The sequence below is a fragment of the Ricinus communis genome, chromosome 10 (assembly GCF_019578655.1).
Source record: "Ricinus communis isolate WT05 ecotype wild-type chromosome 10, ASM1957865v1, whole genome shotgun sequence".
In the NCBI taxonomy this organism is placed as follows: domain Eukaryota; kingdom Viridiplantae; phylum Streptophyta; class Magnoliopsida; order Malpighiales; family Euphorbiaceae; genus Ricinus; species Ricinus communis.
Genome location: NC_063265.1, coordinates 10,711,072 through 10,732,603, shown reverse-complemented (window position 1 = coordinate 10,732,603; position 21,532 = coordinate 10,711,072). Strand labels below are relative to the sequence as shown.

The following is a 21,532-nucleotide window of genomic DNA, read 5'->3' as shown; positions in this document are numbered from 1 at the left end:
ACAAAATTAAATCGGGAAAATAAGGTTCGGGGTTTAATTAAAAAGATAATTTCTGGGTGCGTAATCTGATAGTGAAATTACAGTCATCATAAAGTATGAACTAATCGAGATTTGTGCAATAATTGGCCCTTCAAAGATTCAATTATTGGGATGCTATGACTTTTAGGATGCCTTCACAATATTGTATTTATAATAGCTATATAGCCGTTGGATTGAGAGGATTTCAATTTAAATTTTGAATAATTTTAACCATTTTTTCATCCACTTTATCTAAAACATATTTACATGTCTTTTTCTAAAAAAGAAAACTGTATGAAATATGTAAATAATACCAATATTCTATTGTTAATATGATAGCTTGTGTATGCATAATATTGACCATAGAAATTCATAATTAATAATTGAGATTTATTCTTAATAAATATTTATTATTTTTGAAATTTAAATTTAAGAAATTTCGACTATAAAAATAAAATAATAATTCATGTTGAAGATAATATAAAGAAATCAAAATCTGTCTAATATTGAGTTGAGTTAGGGTTTTATTCCTCAACCGCATATCTGGCAAGTCAAACCATTACTGTCTCTCCAAAAGGAAATGGGAAAAAGGGAGAGGCAACTGAGAAAAAATATAGATAAATTTTGGGATTTTCTTTTGAACAGAAACGACACAGTATTAATATATATTTATTATTTGTAACATAGACATAAGCATTTTTTTTCTTTTCAGATTCCTTCATGTACACTTTTTTTGGGTACAGGATTAATGGAAAGTTTCCTCTAAAAATGTATAAAGTTAATAGACCTTTTTTATTGAATTTATTTAAAGTATTTTAGAAATAAAAATTAAATACTCAGATAAATTTAATATCATTTCATAATGTCTTTTTCTTTTATATATTTTCGTATTTTTTTTCCTTATACAATTCAGTGTTGCAAATTACATATATTAATCTTAAAGATATAAAAGTCTTTTCCAAAATAACATAATTATTAGTAAAATTAGTACAATAAGGCTCTAAGTTATGCAAATATTTTAATGAAATATAGTAATCTTTGTGTAACTTTGACGTTACAATTTTAATACTAAAAGTTATATAATCTCATTAAAAAAATGATGCACATTAGCTTTAGTACTTAATCACTTCCTAAAGCTATAAAAAAATATGTAAAAATGCACTATTTATGTAAACTTTTTTGTGCAGTTTTCTTTTAACATCTTAAATAGTACAAATTACAAAACAGTAAGCAGACTAAATAATTAATATATAAAAATTACAGTCATGTACGAAATACAAAATTTAGGTAAAAGGGTATTAAATTACATAATTTTCCTACAAAATTATGTAATAACATTTCTTCATTCTCTTGTAAAATGATTTCGTTGCATTATAAAAATTCATAAATGAGACAAGATCAGGGCTAATTCTGAAAGGGAGGCGAATGGTAACAGAACTGAAGGTATCTGATTTCTATTTTCTTTCTTTATATCCATTCTCTTCGTCCACAAATTAGGTACAATGTAGGGCATCTACGAAATTGCACTAAGATTTTTTATATTTATTTTTTAAAAATATATGCATATATTCTTCATTACGAATGGGGATGGTCTGGAGTCAAATTAACTCAGTTGGAGTACGAAGGTAATCATGTTTGTTCTCTTTTTGTAAACTGATATTGCAGATTAAGAATCTTTAGTTACTGCAATTTTACCCTACGTATGGACGAGGGTCAAACAATAGTAATACAAAAAGAAAAGAAGCAAAGAAGACTCACCTTTTTCTTTTCTTTTTATTTGGGGGGAGTTCTTTTTGTCAAAATACCCATAATAATAATAATAGAGCAAGTTGGGCGCTGTGCTTATGCTGATACACTGACTCTGTGTTTCCAATCAAATTTGTACAGTGCAGAAAGTGATTGTAGTATAAGGTTTTCTTATGCTACTGAGTAAATTTATAGTTGGTGCGCAATTGAAATTGTTATATAATAATGAACACCACATTCTTTATGATCATATCACTCAAATATAATGCAACAGAATAAATATATCCATCGTGATAGAGAGAATGCCAGTTTTCTTGAAATATATAGAGTGGATGAAATATAAACATAAGAAGATGGGGTAAGCTACAGCTAGTATAATCATAATCAAGAAAATTATTAAGAGAGCTGAATTGAAGTAGAGATTAATAAGTGGAGCCGTAAGCATTAACACTCATATAAAAAAGAAAAGGAAATGAGTTAATGAAGAAGAAGAAGGAGAAGCTAGCAAAGGAGGGTACGTACAGGGTTTTTGGATGCGAGCAAATAAGCAATTGCCATGAAGGTTCCTTAAGAAATGAATGTAATGTAGCTATCAAAAATCCTTTTTTTTTTTTTTTTTTGCCTTTCTTCTTTTAAGAGGGGAGGAGTGTGTGTAAAGGACGCGCTTAAAAAGATAGAAAGAATAGCAGTGAGTAATGACAGCATATTTTGCGTTTTGTGGCTATTGGGTCACAATCAATTTTCCTGCTCATCACTGCCAAACCTGTCCTATTATAGCAAAACAAAACACTTTCTTGTCCTGTTTAACTTATTATCTCAGGAGAGAGAGACTGCCACTCCTACTGCTACTGTTACTACTGCTACTACTACTAGTAGTGGGGATTTTCTTAGCCAATGAGGCTACTTGACTATCTCTCTCTCTCTCTCCTTCTCTCACTCAATTTATTCCAGTCCCTTTTTCTAACTTTATCTACAGTGTTAACTTGAGTTGCTTGCTCTTTTCCTGGAAAGAAAATCTGATGATCTGATCTTCTCTTTAAGCATATTTCAGAAATCATCCACCAATAACTGCAGTCTTTTCAAGATTTCTTGCAGACTGCTAAGCCACTCTCTTCCTTTAGAGAGAATCTTTTGTTATTTCCCTTCAGGATTTTTATTTCTCTTCTTTAACACCATCAATTTCAAAAGCTCCCCCCCTCTTTGAATGATATGCCATGCAAATTCTTCCTCGCTGATCCCTTTTTTGGCTATTTTTGTGTTTCATTACATATCAAATCCTCAAGACAGAAATACCCATTGCTTTTACAGTGGCAAAGAGTATAACTACAAAGGTTTCGCTCTTTTCCGTTCGAGGAGAATACAGTATTATCCCTGCTCCCTAACTGGAAATCACGAAACTGCCTCTGTGTTATCTCTACTTTCTTCTTCTCTTTCTTTACTAGGGTTCTTGATTGATTCATCTTCTCTTACAAATCAAGAAACAAAGGGAGAAAAGAAAAACTGTTTGCTAAGAAGAAGAGCATCACAAGAAGCAGAACAACCTTAGAGCAAGATCATTTTTTTGAGCAAGATCCTGATAAAAGAAAGAAAGAAAACCCTAATCCCAGCACTTTTCTTTTTGTCATATTTATTTTACATGGATTTAGCTTCCTCTTCAGCAAACCCCACTTTTTCAAGCCCAATAATGGGTGGAGGTACAATCACCACCAACACCGCCACCAACGCCATCACCTCACCAACAACCACCACATCTCCAGCTTCAACTCCAAGCAGGTATGAGAACCAGAAGAGAAGGGACTGGAACACTTTCTGCCAATATCTAAGGAATCACAGGCCACCTCTTTCACTCCCCATGTGCAGTGGTGCTCATGTTCTTGAATTCCTTAGGTATCTTGATCAATTTGGCAAGACCAAAGTTCATAACCAAACTTGTCCATTCTTCGGGATCCCTAATCCACCAGCACCCTGTCCGTGTCCTCTTCGCCAAGCATGGGGCAGCCTTGATGCACTCATTGGACGACTCAGAGCAGCTTATGAAGAACATGGAGGCAGACCTGAAGGGAACCCGTTTGGTGCAAGAGCTGTAAGGATATATTTAAGGGAAGTCAGAGATTTTCAAGCAAAAGCAAGAGGTGTTAGTTATGAAAAGAAAAGAAAAAGGCCTAAACCAAAGACAACATCAACACCAGTGCCACCAGCAGCACCACCACCTCCTGATTCAGTTGCAGGCTAGAAAAGAAAGAGTTAAATCAATATAGACATGGAAGAAGATTTGCATTGGAGAAGCAATATATATAATATAAGTTTGTGGGCTCATCTCATTTCAGCAGCTAGCAGCTTTATCCATATGGGTATATTTATTTTGCCTGTTCTTTTTATTTTTATTTTATTTGTTTGGGTTTTTTTTTTTTTTTAAGCTTATAAAGAGATGGTTATATGATGATGAACTTTGCTTTGCTTTCTACAAGCATACGCTTAGATTTGTGGGTACCATTGGAACTACTATTTAAGGGACAAGCGGCCTGGTAATGAGCTAGTACCAAGTAAGTAAGTAGTTGTAGTAATAGTGAAATTCTATCAGTGATAGTAGCAGAAATGATGATGATGGCAAGTTATGCTACATATATACCTGTGATCATGAATGGATTTGTACTACTAGCACACGAAATCTTTTAAGTGCCTTGTTAGCTCTTATTTATCCTCTTCATAATCTTGCTTCTGTGTGCAGTTGGAAACGAATGTTATTTGTTCTGTCCAAAAAATTAAAATAAAACTGATAAATGAAAATTCACTTGTCAAGAAGATATCCTAAATGATTGGCACATTGTAGTTGCTCATGATGTTACAGTTCATTTATTTGAATGGAGAAGTATATGATGAGTAGTAGACAATTAGTGTCAGTTCTTTATATAATAATATATTATAGTAGACACCAATCTCTAGCTTAGGCAAATTGAGGTGCCTTTCTCTTTATTTGAAAATTTCCAAAGATCTAACCTAGAATGTGAAATATTCCTTCTGAAAGATGCAACATTTCGAGAGGTGGTGGAAGTTCACGAGCCTATAAACAGTGAAGTCGGTTAGGTATCCATTTAAAGATAATGTGAAGGACTCTAAATTTAGGCAAAAAGACAAAAACTTAGATTTAGCCCTTCTAATATTGATGCCAGCCAAAAACACACATGCTACAAACTATACTTAAAAGAATTGCATATGCAAAGGCTAGCATAAAGAAATGTATTTTTTGAGAATTTGGGTGGCTATTTTTATAATCCAACTGGACCGACAGACATTTAAACTTGATTAACGATATGGTTTCCTTTTTCTCTTCTTTATTATTATTATTATTATTTCTTTTTAATGGTTTGTTTTGTTCATGCTGGATTGTCTTTTTGGAAGTATATGATTTAGGGTCACACCTTTGCAAGACTCGCTACTATAATATTCTTTGAAAGAATACTGAGGAGAGATGCTCTTTATAATTTTAAGTGGGGAGGACTTAGGTGTGTGCTTTGTAGAGACTGCTGATATAATTTAAGTGATGTTAGCTACTATGATGTTTTCTTCTTGATCTTGATTAAATCTTGGCGGCATATATATTACTATTGGATCAAATCTCATTGCAGCTAATTGTCAAAGTTAAATACTTTATTAGTCAGATTAGAGTTTGAATTCCCTTTACGCCATACCATTGTGTTAATTATTTGCATATTTTACTCCAGCTGCTTTAGGGTTTCTTTTGCCCTTGTAGTTCTCTTGTTTAGGTGCTTAGTCTGATTGCTTCACAATAAAATATAGGGTCACCCAGTTCATGTTTGACTGTCTACTGCTTTGTTTATAGATAGACCTAATCGTATAATAACATTGGTAAATTTTTTTATTAATAAATAGAGAAGCATGATTGCTATACGATTAGTTCAATTTAAACATGCGTTCATTTCTTAATATTTTTTTAAATATATATATATCCTTGTAATTAACATTTTTATTTAGATCAGAAATGTTGATCGCATAAGGATAAATCCTTTAGCAGTATAACTAGTTGTGCTTGACTTTTTTGTAGCTAGAAACTATCACGTGTGTGATCAGAAACTCATTACATCTTCTTTCTTTTCTCTTTTGCTATTGTATAGCCTTGTTTATTGTCTCTCCTTTGTAATTTCTTTTTTTTTCACATTGAAATTGTAGATTCGTGGATATCATTTGCACCTGACTCAATTGCTTGAGCTTTGTTTTCTCTTCATTTATTTGGCACGCTGCTTGACCCTCAAGTTGATTCTTTGCTGATAGACACTAAGGAATTTAAAAATCAGATATACAGTAACAGCATATAGCAAGAGTTTATATATATGTGTGTGTGTGATGGTTTCGATTCAGGCTAGGCTGAGATTCCAATCCACAAACACTGTAAAATACTAAGAGCAAGGGTCAGAGGAGCCAACAGACTTTATGTTCAATAGGCTTTTCGATGTCAAGTTAGTGATCTGAACTCAAATTAACAACATAACTGTTTACTCAATGAAAAGTATCTTTTCCAAATGTGAGATTGAGAAGTTTATACATGTCCGTCGAGAGTGATAATTAAGAAAGAGAAATATATATTCTCTTTTATTTTTTTCTTTTTTCCTGGCGTAGCTGTATCCGCAATTCTATTGTAAGTGTCTAGTAGATTAGAAATGTGTATCTAGTCTAGATTCTAGTAACGTGATATCAAAAATTTTTCATTATCATTAGAATTCCTTTGGCCTAAGATCGGTACCGAGACTACATATTATGTCTTGGAGTGCTTATCCAAGAGTAAAAGTTTTTAATAAATCTTTTATTTCGTTTAGATCAAAAGTTGGGAGTTGACCTTTCTTACGGTCTTATTCTATATATATATATATATATATATATATATATATATATATATATATATTATGTATATATTATGTGAGAAATCTAGTTTTAGCCTAAGATCTCTCTTTACTTATGCTTGTTATTTAATTTTAGCATCAATGCATTATCGAAAAAACCCATGCTTGCAGATATCTAAAGTAAGTATCAGGTATATAGTAACCCATTGCATATAGCAGGCATGTGAGGGCAAATACACGAACAATGTCTAATGAGGGCATGTTTTGGTGAAATTCTTTCCCACAACCAGTCGGCTTAATGTCATTATTAGTGCACATATGTTAAAAACAATAGGCGTAGATATGGAAAAGCATCTTGTTCTATTAATTAGTGATAAAAACTTAGTTGTTAAGTCAATTAAAATACTAGTTAGTTTGGTCAATGTGGCTTAAGAGCATTAATATTTTGCCATTTCGTAGCTTTGTATTAAATATTAGATAATAAGTTTCTTGAGTTTGCAAATTGCACTGATTTTGAAGCAGCTTCAACAAAAATTGGTGTTCCATAAATTGGGAAATACTATCTAATAACGCTTCAATTGTCTGAAATTTTGGGGCAGTGATGAGTATAAGAAATTATTACGGTACAAAGCACTAAAAAATTTATAGGATCAAGATATTTACAATATGAAAAATTCCTTATTTAGGTGAGATGTATACACCGCAACAAATAGGAAAATGACACATATATGTAAATATTTTATATTTTGCATTAAATGATTGTCATACGCCCTATTATTTAAACTCAATAAATATCTGTCAATTATTTTTTGAGTTTGGTATATAAATTGGAACATAAACGAAGACTAACTAAGAATTTCGATGCAATTTAGTTTACAGAAGGATGATCTTCCTAAACCCATATGCAAGATATTAGATTTGTATTGCTATAAAAATTACATATCCCAGTCTAAGAATGTTTAAGTCAGAATCATAATTTTGTGCAGCATAGTTGCAGCCCTATGTGTTTCTGCGAATTTACTACTAAAATTAAAAATTCTTCTGTGCTTGCCATTAAATTTCTTGATCATGATCCATACTTAATTTAATTACCTCAAACTAAAGAAAAATATGATAAACTGTTTGCTAATTGAGCTCATTTCTTTTAGTTGGCCGTCTACGTAATAATTGTTACTTTTTTTTCTTTTTCTTTTTTTGGTGGGTGTTGTGATGGTGATAAAAATTAAATTTGAGATTAGGGAGACCGTTTGTAAATTTAATGGTCCCTAATTAAAATCTTATATAAAATATATTTTATTTGAAAATGAATTTTCTATTTAATGTGATTCGTAGCAAATGGATAGTTATTTAAAAATTAATTTAGAGTTGAAGAGATAAAAGAGAAAAATGAACAAAAGAATAAAGAATATAATTTGAATTGAAGGTAGTATTATAATAATAAAAAATGATCTTACAAAGACTGAATTGATAATTTTACAAATCGAATCGAACTTAGTTTGATTATATCAAATTGTGAAAAATTAATAAAATAGAATTCAAATAAATACATAAAATATATATATTTGCAAATAGATTTTATAAAAATTTATGAAATTGATTTAGACGAAAGATAATGTAAAAAATAAAATAAAATATTGCATCTATCAAGCGATTTTGCTTTCCTTTTGTTTTTACGAATAAGGACTGTCTCTTTCTCAAAATTATAACTCCTAAAAACATTTAATTTTATAGATAACTTTGATTTTTATTATAATGATCACAAATATATTGAAATTTTTCAGTCCATCGAAATGGAGTGATATCAAACCAAAAATTTGTTTATTCTCCGAGCAGGTATTATCTCACTTGAATTCTTAGAAAGACATTACCAGAAGAAATGTTCATCTCGATCATAAAATAAAAAGAGACTACTATGAAGCCAAAATTCATTTGCTATGTTATAGTGATCTATAATAATAATAATAATAATATTGAAACATAAAGATCGGTCGACATGGGTCCTGACCAAGTTTTTTTTAATGTAATTGAAGAAATTGATGATTATAAATACCAAAGAAAAAAAAGGGCTAAAAAGTTTGATGTATTCATTATCTATCGGTTTAATGTATAGATGAAAATATATATTTAAATTAGATAAGAAAATATCATTAAACACGTAATTCAGAATACAAAATAAGACGGATTTTAATTAATTAATAAAATTTTACATAAGGTGAATGATTGGAAGAAGGCAGGAAGAAGGGCTAAAACGTTTCCTGTGGTGAGAAGGATCCTGTTCCCAAACCCAACAGCAAAGGGACGAACACCCCTTTGACAATCAACCATCTTACTCACCAAATAAATGATTCTTATACTGCTATCAACATATTACATCCCCCTAATTATCTATGTTATTACCCACTAGGGTCAAATGTGAAATAACAATAATAAGCTAATCTCTAAACTCTTTCTTTATGTTCTTTCTGTTGTTAAAAGTGTAATAAGGAATTTAATTACGTGATTAATTGTTATAACTAGTATTTAAACGCATTTTTCGAAACCATGATTAGGTTAGTGGATCCATTAAACCAATTTTATGATTATACGTGGACAATATCGAATGTATGTATTCTCTGTGCAACGTAATACGCACTGGGCGTCGCGTGTTTCTGCTCTTTAGTTTTTGTATACCGCAGAGATGGGAAGTGACACACCAAACTGTCCCCTATTCTTAAGCAATTAAATCCCAAATTTAATTCGTGTTGGAGGATTTTTTTTTATATATATTACATATTTTATTATAAAAAGTAAATATAAATGTTGCTCTTTACAATAAAAAGTAACATTTTATATATACTGATAATATTTTTGTTAATTTGTTTCCAGATTCAGTTCATATATTTATAATTGTTAATATAGTAAATAATGGTTAAGGATATCTTTTATTAATTTATATATATGATGTAATAATATTTTTAAAACAAAACATATAATAAAGAGAATACAAAAAAAAATTAAGGATATTAAATTTCTTAATATAAATACAGAAGAGATAAGAGGATTAAAATTAGGAGTGAGGGAGTAATAAAAAGAGCCCAACCACCAAAACCATCTTGTCTTTTGTCACGCATACAAAAGCACTGACCCCAATGCACTTATGTCCGTACCACAAAAGATCCCGCAATCTACGGTCTATCAAACTCTTGACACGTGCACACTCTTTTGGTCCCCACCTCTCTCAGTCGCCCACGTGGACACCTGTACTCTATGTCGGGAACAGACAATTCTCGCCTCCCCCCCACTCACTCTTTGCCTCGTCTTACGAGTTTATTTGTTATTTCCACCCCACGTGGAAATTTACAGGCCCTTGGATTTATTTGGACTTCTCTTTGCTGTGTGTTTGATGGAGAAAGGAATTGAGATTTGCATTCTATACTATTTAGGGGAGCAAATCAGAAACTATATTTCAGGAGAAATCGGGTAGCCATTAAATATAATAATGATATTGATTTCCATGTGCAACTCATTTTTATTTGTTAAATATTATGCTAAATATTTTTTTATGGACTCTATAAATTAATCCCAACTTCATAGGCCCTTTTTACATATAAATTAAGAGATTTAAATATTTTAACTTGATGCAATTATTTTCTAACATTTTTTTTTCTAAGAAAATACTCTAATTAGGTACTGCATTATACTTTGTTAATATAGTTAAAAGGTAACATATAGGAATTGTGTAGAAAGTATATTGGCCACAAACAGGATGATTCTCTCAGTTTTCAAGAAAGATAAATTTTAACCCGTTTATCTATAAAATAAAATAAAAAAGATTTCTCTATAAAGATTAAAAAAAATATTATTAAACTTATCAAACAAACTTCTCATTGACATATTTCTTGAATGGGTTTCTTCAAATCTTTTAAGTTTGTGCTCTCCTCCACACTTGTTAGAGACAGGGACACGCCTGACTATTTAGAGAGCATACAAGCGTTGAAAGAGTGATGGATACAATTTGACATTGTCAAGCCAACATAATATAACAGAAATATGATGTTAAAAGTAAAATGAGTATAGGCGTAATCAAGCTAAAGTCCATAACATCCTAATAAAGTGTTCAAAACAATTAAAATTGATTTCTTAGTCTCTAGAAAGTTAAACATTATGTCGTCAGAATAAACTAAACTCCCTAAGCATCTGAGGGTCCCGACTGTTTAGAGGGTAGTAGTGGGCAAAATGTCTTGAATACTGGGAGTAAAATTTCCAGCTTCTTCCTTGTTATGAATGGCCACTATGAAGAAGAATTACATGGGAGAAAAAAAAAAAAAGAATTCTTTTTCCTTTTCGTTGTCATCTCTTAAGTAAAAGAATTGGGTAGAATGAATGGAGATGTATGTGCATGGCGAGAGAAGAGGATTTGGAATTTACAGTCAAAAAAATTGCAAGGCTGCCTGATTTTTTTAGTCTCAAGAGAGCATCGTGAAACCACCAGATTTTTATCGAATCATCTCGGACGCCTCTTTATCTCCTCATTCAGAAGTTTCGTTATTAAGCCACGATCAACTCTCGTTGTTGGCCCGCCATCATTTAGAATTTGGTTCAGTGAGTACAGTTCTTCTGGGTTTGCCTTCTTGAATAGGCCTCTGAGAATCGTATCAACTGCATTAGGTAATAAATGGTTCCCAGAATTACCTCCATCATTATTTTGTTCCTCATTTATCCCATGGAAGTATCCACCATTTCCTTTGATGAGTTGAGAAGGTTGTGGAATCTGACCTTGAGGCCGTGAATAGGGCCTCGAGTCCCAATAATCTGTACAAACTCGATTCCGATCCAATGCTTCTATCACCTGCTTAGGGAAACAGAACACACGGTTTACAGGATCGCTCAGTGCAAAAGCATTTGTCAGAAAACATGTAACAAATGTTTTATAGAAAAACACCAGAAATAGAAGGAAAGAGAAAACGCAATTCAGAATTGATAATGCAACTTTGATGAAATGAGTAATCGCGATAAAACCGTATGCGAGGAAGACAAAAGTATCTTTCATTCTTTTTGAGACGCATCAAAGCTAAGCCGGTAGGCATTCAACCTCAGATCATCAAAAGACCACAACTAAAACCAAATTTAATGTACTAATATAATCTAATAATGTGTGTACTATAGAAGCAGCACTTACAGCGCATATAGATCTAATATCCAGAAAGAGGAGAAGAATGCATGTGACTTGAGAGACCAAAGAAAAAGTAGTCCCCCCACGTCACTTTACCTGCACAATTGCTGGTGAAGAAAACCCAAACATTTCAAGGCCGTCAAGGCTTCCAGGAGGTTGCAGTGGAGGCAGATTCATTCTTCCCAATTTATGATGTTTTGTAATCTCTTGATTCACTCTATCTCTAACCATTTCCCAGCATCTGGATGCCGAAATGTTGATGAACACCTCACTTGGACAATGCTCCAAGGAAACCTGAAAAATTTAGAATGCAACTGATTTAGTGATACAATATCAGCTTCTACTCCAGTGCACGTTAACATTTTAAACATCATTCAACACCAATCCTTCAGGCTAGGAGTTATACTACTTGTTCCATTGCATCTGAAAATATTGACAATCTCAATCACAAACTACCCTCAAGGCTCAATTGCTTTGTGTCGTTTCCTAATGATAGATTATAAAGAATCAAAGGGAAGTTCCACCTCAACTCTTGAGGACGGCTGATGAACTGCTTCCCGTACCTGCTCATTTTATTCTTGACACATACGTCCCCCACAGACGCTATTGACATATTCACAAATTTGTAAAAAAGAGAATTCAGCAGTTGATGACCCTATGGAATTTAGTTTGTTAAGAGCAGCTGTCAGAATCTTTTGCATGCACTGCACGCCCATTCTTGACCACTATATCATTATTTAGATATTTAATCTCCTCAAGCATAGGTATAAAACTCAAAGGCCTTCTAAACGAAGAGCTTTTTATGGCTCAAAAGTATCGAAATAAGCATAACCTTTTTTTCATACATTACAACTTAAAAACAAAAGTATAATCATCTGATTTGCACTACACTAACAAATCCAGCTCAAAGCAAAAAAGTTTGAAAATACCATAAACAGAGGTCTATCTTGTCCTGCATCCAGAATTTCCGATACATAGTAACACATATTTGTTGGATCTAAAACGCTTATATATCTAACACGGCTCCTAAATCCTGCACCAAACAGAACAAATATTGTTAAAATAGGTGACTTGCTATATTTCTGTGGAAGGGTTCTTGGACTTTCTGAACTATAAAAAAAATACATGCAACACACCTTTGGGAAAAATTGCCTGGCTGTTACTCCATAACTTTCCAGAAAGTACAACGCCAAATTCAAGAGGCTCAACATTACAATTAATCCTCCGCACTACCTTTGCAATGCGTGGACCCTTTTGGCGGAAATACCGGTCCAAATTATTCTGTGAGCAAGATGGGCTACCTGCCATAGCTCTTGAGTTGTCCACTGAGTTTGAGGTGGCATCTGCTCCCATCTTATCCTCATCATTTGGCTTTGCACTGCCTATCTGTTGTACATGCTCAGATCCTGCATTTGCTATATTTCGATCCTTATTGGTCTCTCTCATATTTGAGGAATCCTGAATGTTCCTACCAAATCCTGCTGTAGAGCCTAATTGGCAAGAACTATTTGCATTAGATTCCAGAACTATTTCACTTTCTTGAAGACAGACATCCTTCAATTTTACAGGAACAAATAAACTATTGATCCTATGCTCATTAGGAGAACAAATGGCATTATTTTTGCTAATCACTGCATCAGTCATAGAGGCAATATCTTTAGAACTTGACGGCTTGTCAGAAAGTTCTGAATGCTTTGCAAGAGAATATTCTTTTTCTGTTTCTCCAACTGATTCCTTTGAATCATCACCTTCATCATCACTAAGAAGAATAATATTATCATGATTCAAAATTGGACGCTTTTTGCTTCTGCATTCCACCAAACTAACATCTCCAGCATAGGAAGTGTCTGCTTGAGATAGCTGGCATATTGATGTTGTCAATTTGGTAGGAAAATGGGTGGATCCTGCTTTATGCACCTTTAAATCAAGATTTTGCTCCTCAATTACTTGAAAAGAACTATTGGATAGAGATGATGCCTTTGTGCCCCTCAAAGCTACAGCTTCAGTAAGTGTCTTTTTCTCTACTGAAGCAGTCTCACTAATGGTCTTACTTGATGTCATTGTGATTTCCCTAGGGATTCCTTTACTTTCAAAATCTTTGAGAAAATCAATTGATGATTTTGATCTCACCTCTTCAAGTGCTTTAACTTCTGGCAAATAAGATAATTTACAATCTTGCATGTTGTCTTTGGAGATGTAAGAAGTTAATGCCAGTCCAAGATCTAGTCGTGCCCATCTGTACACCGCACTCAGTTTTCCTTCCAATGCCTCAACTAGGATATTTAATTCACTGATGTCATAACGAAATAGGAAAAATTTGGTGCTCCCACCACATGAACACATATGGTTTGCATGATTCAAGCATGCATACTTATCTGGGGAACAACGACATCCAGCTGCAGAAAGGTGCAAATCAAAAAGGCAAAAAATGCATTCTCTTTCACTTGTGGCATCAAAATTGCTCTCCATCTTCAATGCCTGTGAAGATTTGCAAAGAAATTCTCTCCTTACTCGCTCTATCTCCACACGTTCCTAGACAAGACAGAAACCCAAAGTCAACCAAGAATAGAAATAACAACAAAGTTTACTTGCATGTTTTTTTTTATAATATATGCTTTATTGTCAGCATTATCACCAGAGTGCAACTGCTTCAGCATATTCAAACTTCAGGGTTTCTATCTAGCAAGCATCTACAACACAATATATATATATATATATATATTTGCCAAAAACTCTAATTCCTCTATTGGAATGAACATCAATTCGCTTACTCATTCTGAGAAGAAACAGGTACCAAATTGAAATCCAACACTTATAATTCACAATACTATACAAGCTTTAAAACATCAAATGATTCCAATATTAATCTGGTAAAATAATTAGATATGTACTATACATCTTGCTAAATTGTATGTAAAATCATAATTTGACTTAAAAAGAGCCAGAATTCTAATGAATAACCAGACAAACTTCATATTGCAATATTCCAGTATGGCAAAGGCAAGGCAATCAGCAAAAGAAAAAAGAAATAAGAGCAGAGTGTACCTTGAGCGCTTTTGATAATATCCCATCCTTTCCACACACATCTTTCCATCTTAAGTTATTTGAAGTGTTCTTTTTCAGTAAATTAAGTTCCCAATGAGCTCTCACTGCTTCCCTTGATGCCCCAAGCAACAGTTTATCATGGGAGATGGAAGTTCTTCTTCCCTGCTCACGGTATAGCTCTATAGCAATCTGTCCATGGGGAAGCCAGTCGACAGGGGCTACATTTACTGCCTCCGCACAATTGAAGCCACAATTAAACCCCGAATGATAAGCTCGAGGAAAGGTTAGAACGAACTCTCCAGTATTTTGTTTGCATCTATAGACTGGTACCCCTTCAGATTTTAGTATGGAAGGAGAAAGCTGTGTCACCTACATGTTTAAATCAGAAGATGAGAACAAGTACAAAGTTATTTATAAGTGCAAACAGCTCAGATAAAAGACACTTTTCTAATAATTATGCTATCCTAGAATCATCTATGGAGACATTAAAAAATATGCGCAGTCATCTTGAAGTACTACTTAACCTTTACCCAGTAGTACTTACGAGGATCTTGAGAAAATTCTGTTCTCCGTCACTTCAAAAATTTTAACTTCATGATAATAGACAAAGATTATCAATTTTCTCAACTATCTATAGCTAAGAATATCAGAGAGAGCCACTGCAGCTGAAGCAAGTGGCAAATTAGCCAAAATCATCATTGACAACGGAAATATCAGAAACAAAATGACAGCCAATAAGCAGCATGCCCGCATAACAGCTAAGTAGGCTAACATTCATATCATGTGAATCTAATGTGGTAAGAGAGCAGAAAGTTTCTACTAACCAGCTTATGAAGCAAGTCTGGTTGTTCTTCAAAAAGATCAGGTAAATGCTTTCTCATAGCCTGTTCTAATTTAACAGCATCCTTGCCTGGCACACCATACCATATTTTTGGAGCACCCCAATGCATGTAATTCAGTGAATACAAATGATGATCTTCAACATGCTGTCTCAATGATATCCGCGTGAAGGAACAAAAGAGTTGATAAACATCAGCATCCAGAACGAAGAGATAAATTCAAGGTCCAATTGCTTGAATTAAATAAAAATTCAATTCCTATTTTAATCTAGCATTAAGAGTAATAAGTAGTAAACTTGGACGTTGTAGCCCCAAAACCTTAAAGGTTTGAAAATTCAAGTAAAGGTTTGAAAAATTCAAGTTGATAGAGAATCTTAGTAAACTTTCGGTTTAAGCTAGGAAATAAAAGACACCTTACCCAGCAGAAGGATGAAAAACACATTCCAATATATAACCATGGCACCAAAACACCAGATATATCACCACTTTCATAAGAAAGAACAGATCCAGGAAGCCTTGGAAAGTTATTCAAGTTCCAGCCAGACTTTGCATAACGTTCATTGGTATCAGAACCAACTTGACCAGATGTTTTTGGAAACCCACTGCCAAAAACCCCAGTTTCCAGATCAGCCCCATAAAGCACCTATAGAAGACAAAAAAAGATGAGTCAAAACTCTAGTTCTTAGCACCATATTTTGCGAGGAAAAGATTTTGTGAAAAAACAACGTACTTATCAACTTTCAGAAAATACCTCGATTTCTTCGGTCGCCTTCTCTACAATCCGCCAATATTCACCCTCAATATTCTCCACTGTTGGCTCCCAGTTCTCCTGAAGGAATGCCGTGTTAACTGCCTTACTCGTGATGCTATCATTCTTGGTGAAGTACTGGGCCTTGAAATCATCAGCATATTTCTGAAATGTGTTCAGACTAAACTGCGGACCAGGTTCAAATCCAAAACTCTCAGCCTCACAAGCACCAACATCAATGCACCCTGAGATACTTCCAATATCTGTCCCACAATCTACTGCCATTCTCATGCATCTTCTTCTTTTCTTCTTAGTATGATTGTTCATTCTTGACATCTTTTTCATTGAATCTCGATTCTGCAGTTTGTCAACCCTCTGAACACGAGTAGCAAACTTAGAACCCTCCCATATAGATTTTTCCTTCAGAGGACAGGGAGGTTTCCAAGAAGGAGGAGGAACAATGCGACATATACCATATGGTTCAGCTTTCAGCCGTATGCTAGCAATGTATTTTATAGTATCTTCAAACTCCTAGAAAAGGTTATTGACCCATTCAGAAATCCTAATTCTTACAAACTAGATCTCAAATCTACAAATTAAAAAAAAGGATAGTAGGGACATATTTTGAAATTCAGACAACCAATATACTACAAGAAACAATACTAACCTCTTCAGTTGGGTAAAATACAGGAGCCTCCTCAAGGTCAGGCTTGCGAGCATATTCAGGATGCCACCTTGCAGTGACCTATACCGAGCAATCAACTATCATTTGCTAAATATTGGAAAATAATGGACAACCAAACAAAGAAATATAAAAAATATAAGATCAGGTTGCACAGGGTTCAGATCATCTGCAACCCCTGGAAGTTGCAAGCCTGTTAGCAATTACATCAAGCTAAAGCGTGATAGCTGGACTATTTAAAAAAAAGGGTAAACAAGTATGCAAAAAGGTGGATAATGAATAACCTTTTGACAATTCATGCATTGTGCACACCCACGAATAACCCCCTTAGGGAGATGAGACCTTAGAGTGAGATCCTGTAATACAAAATGGGATGTAAGGCAATATCCAGTCATAATAACCACACATGAAGATAGCATTTGTCCTTTCAAAAATTAGAGCCCAAGTGCAGGAAATGAATTAGAAATTTATTCTATATCTTTAAAAAAGAAAAGCTAATGTAATAGCTTCAAAACTAAGAAATTGATTGCATATTTAATTTTTTTCTTAAAATAAAAAAAAAGATGATATAATAAACTAAAAACTAACTTGATTAAGCTTCCCAGAATCAGATTCATCCCCTGAACAATTTTCCAGTTGACCATAGTTTATCCAAGCTCTACGCCGAAGAGACCTTGTAGCTTTTGTGACAGTGCCAATGTCAGATTCCATTTCCATCTTAACTGGCTGTGATTCTGAAGCGCTTGAAGAAGATGAAAATCTAACTATGTTTTGGCTTTCATGATTTTCACTATCTTGAACCCTCTTTAAGGTGAAAGCAGCAAATGACTCAAAACCAGGCGGAACTGATGGAATTTCATCACTTTCTTCCTTAATGCAAACTCTCATTAGTTCAGTTCCCATCAATACTGTGATGCATATAAAAATAGAATATTAGTTGCAACTCAGATTTTTACACACTTGTAGACAAATAAACAGCTTAAATATCCAATATCATATAAGCCTGAATCCATGCATTAACATCCACATGTAGTTTCTCAAAAGGAAAAGTTTCTACATAATTTACCATGATATATCTGATCCATGCAATATGTCATAAGAAAATGGATACTAATTTTTAAAGAACTTTATGGAACAGTTTTCATCAACGTCCTTGCTATATTTAACCTACTCCACTATCAAGAGAATTTATGAAACAACATCCATGCCAAACATAATAATGCAACCAAAGCATTGTGGATTCATTGCATTCATTAAATCATCGTTTTGTAACTTGGTTGACATATAACCATATTGTGATATCTTGAGATTACAAAGCCATTCTAATTCAATATCTCTCAACCAGAAAACCTCAACATCACTCTTTAATACATGCAATCACCTTTTCAACGAGCATAAAACCAACATTTTATTTATACAAATGACAAACCTCTCAGAAATGATAATGTCAAGTAGGTTTTCGAACTGTTTAACAGATGAAGTCCTATTCTCAATTCAATCTGTTCTAACATATTAAATAGCAATAGAAATTGACAAAGACAAGATAAGGGGAAAATTATAATGTGGCACCAAAAACCACTGAAGAGACCGAGTACCAACACCCTTTTCACAGTTCATTTTGTTCAATTTTCCCATGTCAATCACACTGGATTCATGCCAAACACCAACTAATATTTTTATCCTGTCAAATAATTTTCAACTTAAGGACGACAAGAAATAAAGATATGTTATAATCATTCTGGATGTATCTAGTATTAGCCATTAAACTAGCAGTTCAGTTTGGGTTCCAATCCTTTATGCAGGCCCTGCAGACAATGAGAGCTCAAGTCATGCTTCCCCTCCCCATCCCTTGAATCTATACATCTTTATATATTTGTCCAAATACCACACAGTGAGCATTTGCCTTAATCTTATTTTAAAACAGAAAGAAACAAGAGAATTGAGACAAACAGAAACAGAAACAAAAATTATCAAAATATGACTATATCGTTGAAAAGAACATACAGCAGTTACACTTGCATCATAGTACCACTGTGCAATCAAAGTTATTTTGCACCTAAGAAAACAATATACATTATGCTTTCTGAACCTTATTAATATGATTAAATTATAAGAAAAAACTGAAGTACTTCAGTTTTCAAACGTCCTAAACCAGAACACATCATCAAGGAGAAGATACATAATTACCATGATCTTAAAGAATGCAAATCCTCATTAAAATGAAATCCATCAACCAGTTACCAAAAGCCTAAGAACTAAATTTATTAACAAATCCAAAGGTACCAAATACAACATTAAGAAAGAGAAAATTAAGTTACAGAAAAGCATATGATAAAATTAGATAAAGTCAGGACAAAAATAGAGCTTACATGTATTAGATCCACAATCTGTAAATTCCAGTTCACTGAAAATAGCTCAATCTCCAGTTTCACTGCACCCATAGTTTGAAGCAACAAACCAAATTATTAAAAAATTAATAGAAGTAGAAAAGTTGAAAACCTAATTTCCAAAAAAAATTATTTTCAATCTTTTTCTTAGAAATAATTGAATCTATTATTGGTAGATCTAGCCCTAATCCTAACCCTAGAAACCAGATGGGATGAAAGTAAGAACCAATTTTTCCTAGAGCTAAAAAGAAAAAAGAAAAACATCGCTGTTGAAAAGGGCACTCACAAATCCAAATATGACAAACAAGACCTTTCAGACATCATCAACAACAACAGAAAACAAAAATCAAGAATAAACGAACCCTAGAATCAATATCAACAAAAATTTAGGTATCTGTAATAAAAATAAAAATAATAAAATAAAATCAACTCACAAGAGAGGATAAGGGTAAATCTGGAAGAAAATTATTGACCTTAATGTTCAAACAACAATCTCTCAAACATCCAATTATCTTTTTAATCCAGAAAAAAAAAAAATGATTCTAGAAACCTAAAATAATTTTTGAATGCATAAAGGAAATCAATGAATTTTTATTTCATTTTTGGTACCTTTTGTACAGTTATAATTTTTATTATTTTCATGATCGCAAATTAATATTACTAATAAGGACATGTGGTCTTAATAATAATAATAACAAGACACAGAAGGGGTTTTTCCCTTTTTCTTGTTTTTTTCTAATTTTGGGGTAAGTTTGGAAATATGTATTTATGAAGCCAGATGAATGTTAGAAATATTAAATGAGGAGAAAAATAAATAAATATTTAAGTGAAAGGGCAATGTGGGGAATACGAATAGATAATAAGGAATTAATAAAGGTTAATTAAGAAGTGAGAAATGTTTATCTAATATTGGAAATAAAGTGAAAAGGACGTGAGAAATTAGCGATATTTTGGTAGCTTACCTGGAGAAGAGTTCAACAACTCTTCTATTTATCAATTTTCCTTTTGTGTTTTTTCCTGTTGGGCAAAGGAAAGAGAGAGAGAGAGAGAGATATGAATAGAGAAAGGGAAGTGAGGAAAGGACGATGAGATGAGACGGGAATGCGAAAAAGAGGGTAATGGTGCGGACTTGTAGAAAGAAACCCTCGCAAATCAACAGGCGCCCCCTGTGAAATTGTTAGGCAGTTTCCTCTTTCGTGCATGCCCGCCTAAAAGTAAATTGGGTTTAGTTGTTTAGCTGATATTTTTTCAGCAGCGGAATAGCTGATTTAATTGTATCAATTTTATTTTAAAACTATTTTATCATATTTATTTTTTATTAATAATATTTTATTTTAAATTAATATTATATTATTATTTTTATAATTTATAATAAATAATTATTATTTTAAAATTATATTTAATTATTAAATAATTATGACATTTAAAATTTGAAAACAATATTGATGGATTTAAATTTCAGTTCATACTTTTAAAATAACTGTTAGCAATATTTTTAATAATAAATAAATTAAGTTAAAGTAAAATTAATAATAATATGTTTAATTATATTATTAAAAATAGTATAATAAAATAAATTATATTTAAAATTTCTGGTCATTTAGAAATATTAAAAGCAACCGCTAATAAAATTATATCAAACAATTTAATTTATCAGTCATTATCTATTAGCTATCAACTACATTAATCAGTTAAGCTGCTAATAAAATTATATTAAACGGTTTAATTTATCAGTTTATCATCTACTAGCTATCAACTACATTAATCAGGCGAACCAACTAAGCTCTTAATATCATCTGTTGGTAGTTCATTTAAACTAAAATAGCAGTTGATAGAATCAACTCCTCTTAAGAGCTTTTGGCCAACAAATGACATCAATTCTATACATATAAAATAATTATTATATATATTAATTATCTAAATTATCTTTTTAAATTATATTTGTTTACAATACATATTTTTATTTTATTCATAATACATTATAATTTTATTTATGTTTCTCTCACGTGCATTTTTCATATTTATCTTGACTTGTCAATTTAAACTAATATCTATAATT

The 21,532-nt window shown here is 32.6% G+C and overlaps 2 protein-coding genes across 7 annotated transcripts; one reads left to right on the top strand and one right to left on the bottom strand.

Annotated features, from left to right (window-relative positions):
• The first annotated feature begins 2,155 nt into the window (after nt 1-2,155).
• Nucleotides 2,156-6,591, top strand: LOC8258623 (protein LIGHT-DEPENDENT SHORT HYPOCOTYLS 1). 2 transcript variants are annotated; one of them, XM_048379869.1, is made up of 3 exons: nt 2,156-4,115; nt 4,233-4,307; nt 5,953-6,591. In XM_048379869.1, the coding sequence occupies exon 1, from the start codon at nt 3,401-3,403 to the stop codon at nt 3,995-3,997; it is 597 nt and encodes a 198-aa protein (XP_048235826.1). In that variant the 5' UTR covers nt 2,156-3,400; the 3' UTR covers nt 3,998-4,115; nt 4,233-4,307; nt 5,953-6,591. The 2 variants fall into 2 exon arrangements, with proteins under 2 accessions (XP_048235826.1, XP_048235825.1); XM_048379868.1 differs by lacking the exon at nt 5,953-6,591 and having other exon boundaries at nt 4,233-4,458.
• A 4,059-nt stretch (nt 6,592-10,650) lies between these two features.
• On the bottom strand, nt 10,651-20,620 carry LOC8258624 (putative lysine-specific demethylase JMJ16). Of its 5 annotated transcripts, none has more exons than XM_015721058.3 (13): nt 20,436-20,620; nt 19,456-19,517; nt 17,675-17,994; nt 17,371-17,442; nt 17,072-17,149; nt 16,408-16,935; nt 16,075-16,299; nt 15,642-15,803; nt 14,818-15,186; nt 12,909-14,304; nt 12,702-12,805; nt 11,869-12,066; nt 10,651-11,448 (listed from the first exon to the last, which is right to left on the bottom strand). In XM_015721058.3, the coding sequence occupies exons 3-13, from the start codon at nt 17,987-17,989 to the stop codon at nt 11,104-11,106; spliced, it is 3,792 nt and encodes a 1,263-aa protein (XP_015576544.1). In that variant the 5' UTR covers nt 17,990-17,994; nt 19,456-19,517; nt 20,436-20,620; the 3' UTR covers nt 10,651-11,103. The 5 variants fall into 5 exon arrangements, with proteins under 5 accessions (XP_015576544.1, XP_048236061.1, XP_015576543.1 ...); XM_048380104.1 differs by lacking the exon at nt 20,436-20,620 and adding an exon at nt 20,083-20,101; XM_015721057.3 differs by lacking the exon at nt 20,436-20,620 and adding an exon at nt 19,908-20,038.
• Between the last annotated feature and the right edge of the window lie 912 nt (nt 20,621-21,532).

What these genes read in the sequence shown, in the direction of transcription:
- LOC8258624 (XM_015721058.3), bottom strand. Translation starts at nt 17,989, where the DNA reads ATGGGAACTGAACTAATGAGAGTTTGCATTAAGGAAGAAAGTGATGAA. An exon ending in AGGCGACCGAAGAAATCGAG is followed by an intron (nt 16,300 to 16,407) that starts GTATTTTCTGAA and finishes TGTCTTCTATAG; the next exon opens with GTGCTTTATGGGGCTGATCT. An exon ending in TATTATCAAAAGCGCTCAAG is followed by an intron (nt 14,305 to 14,817) that starts GTACACTCTGCT and finishes TGTCTTGTCTAG; the next exon opens with GAACGTGTGGAGATAGAGCG.
- LOC8258623 (XM_048379869.1), top strand. Translation starts at nt 3,401, where the DNA reads ATGGATTTAGCTTCCTCTTCAGCAAACCCCACTTTTTCAAGCCCAATA.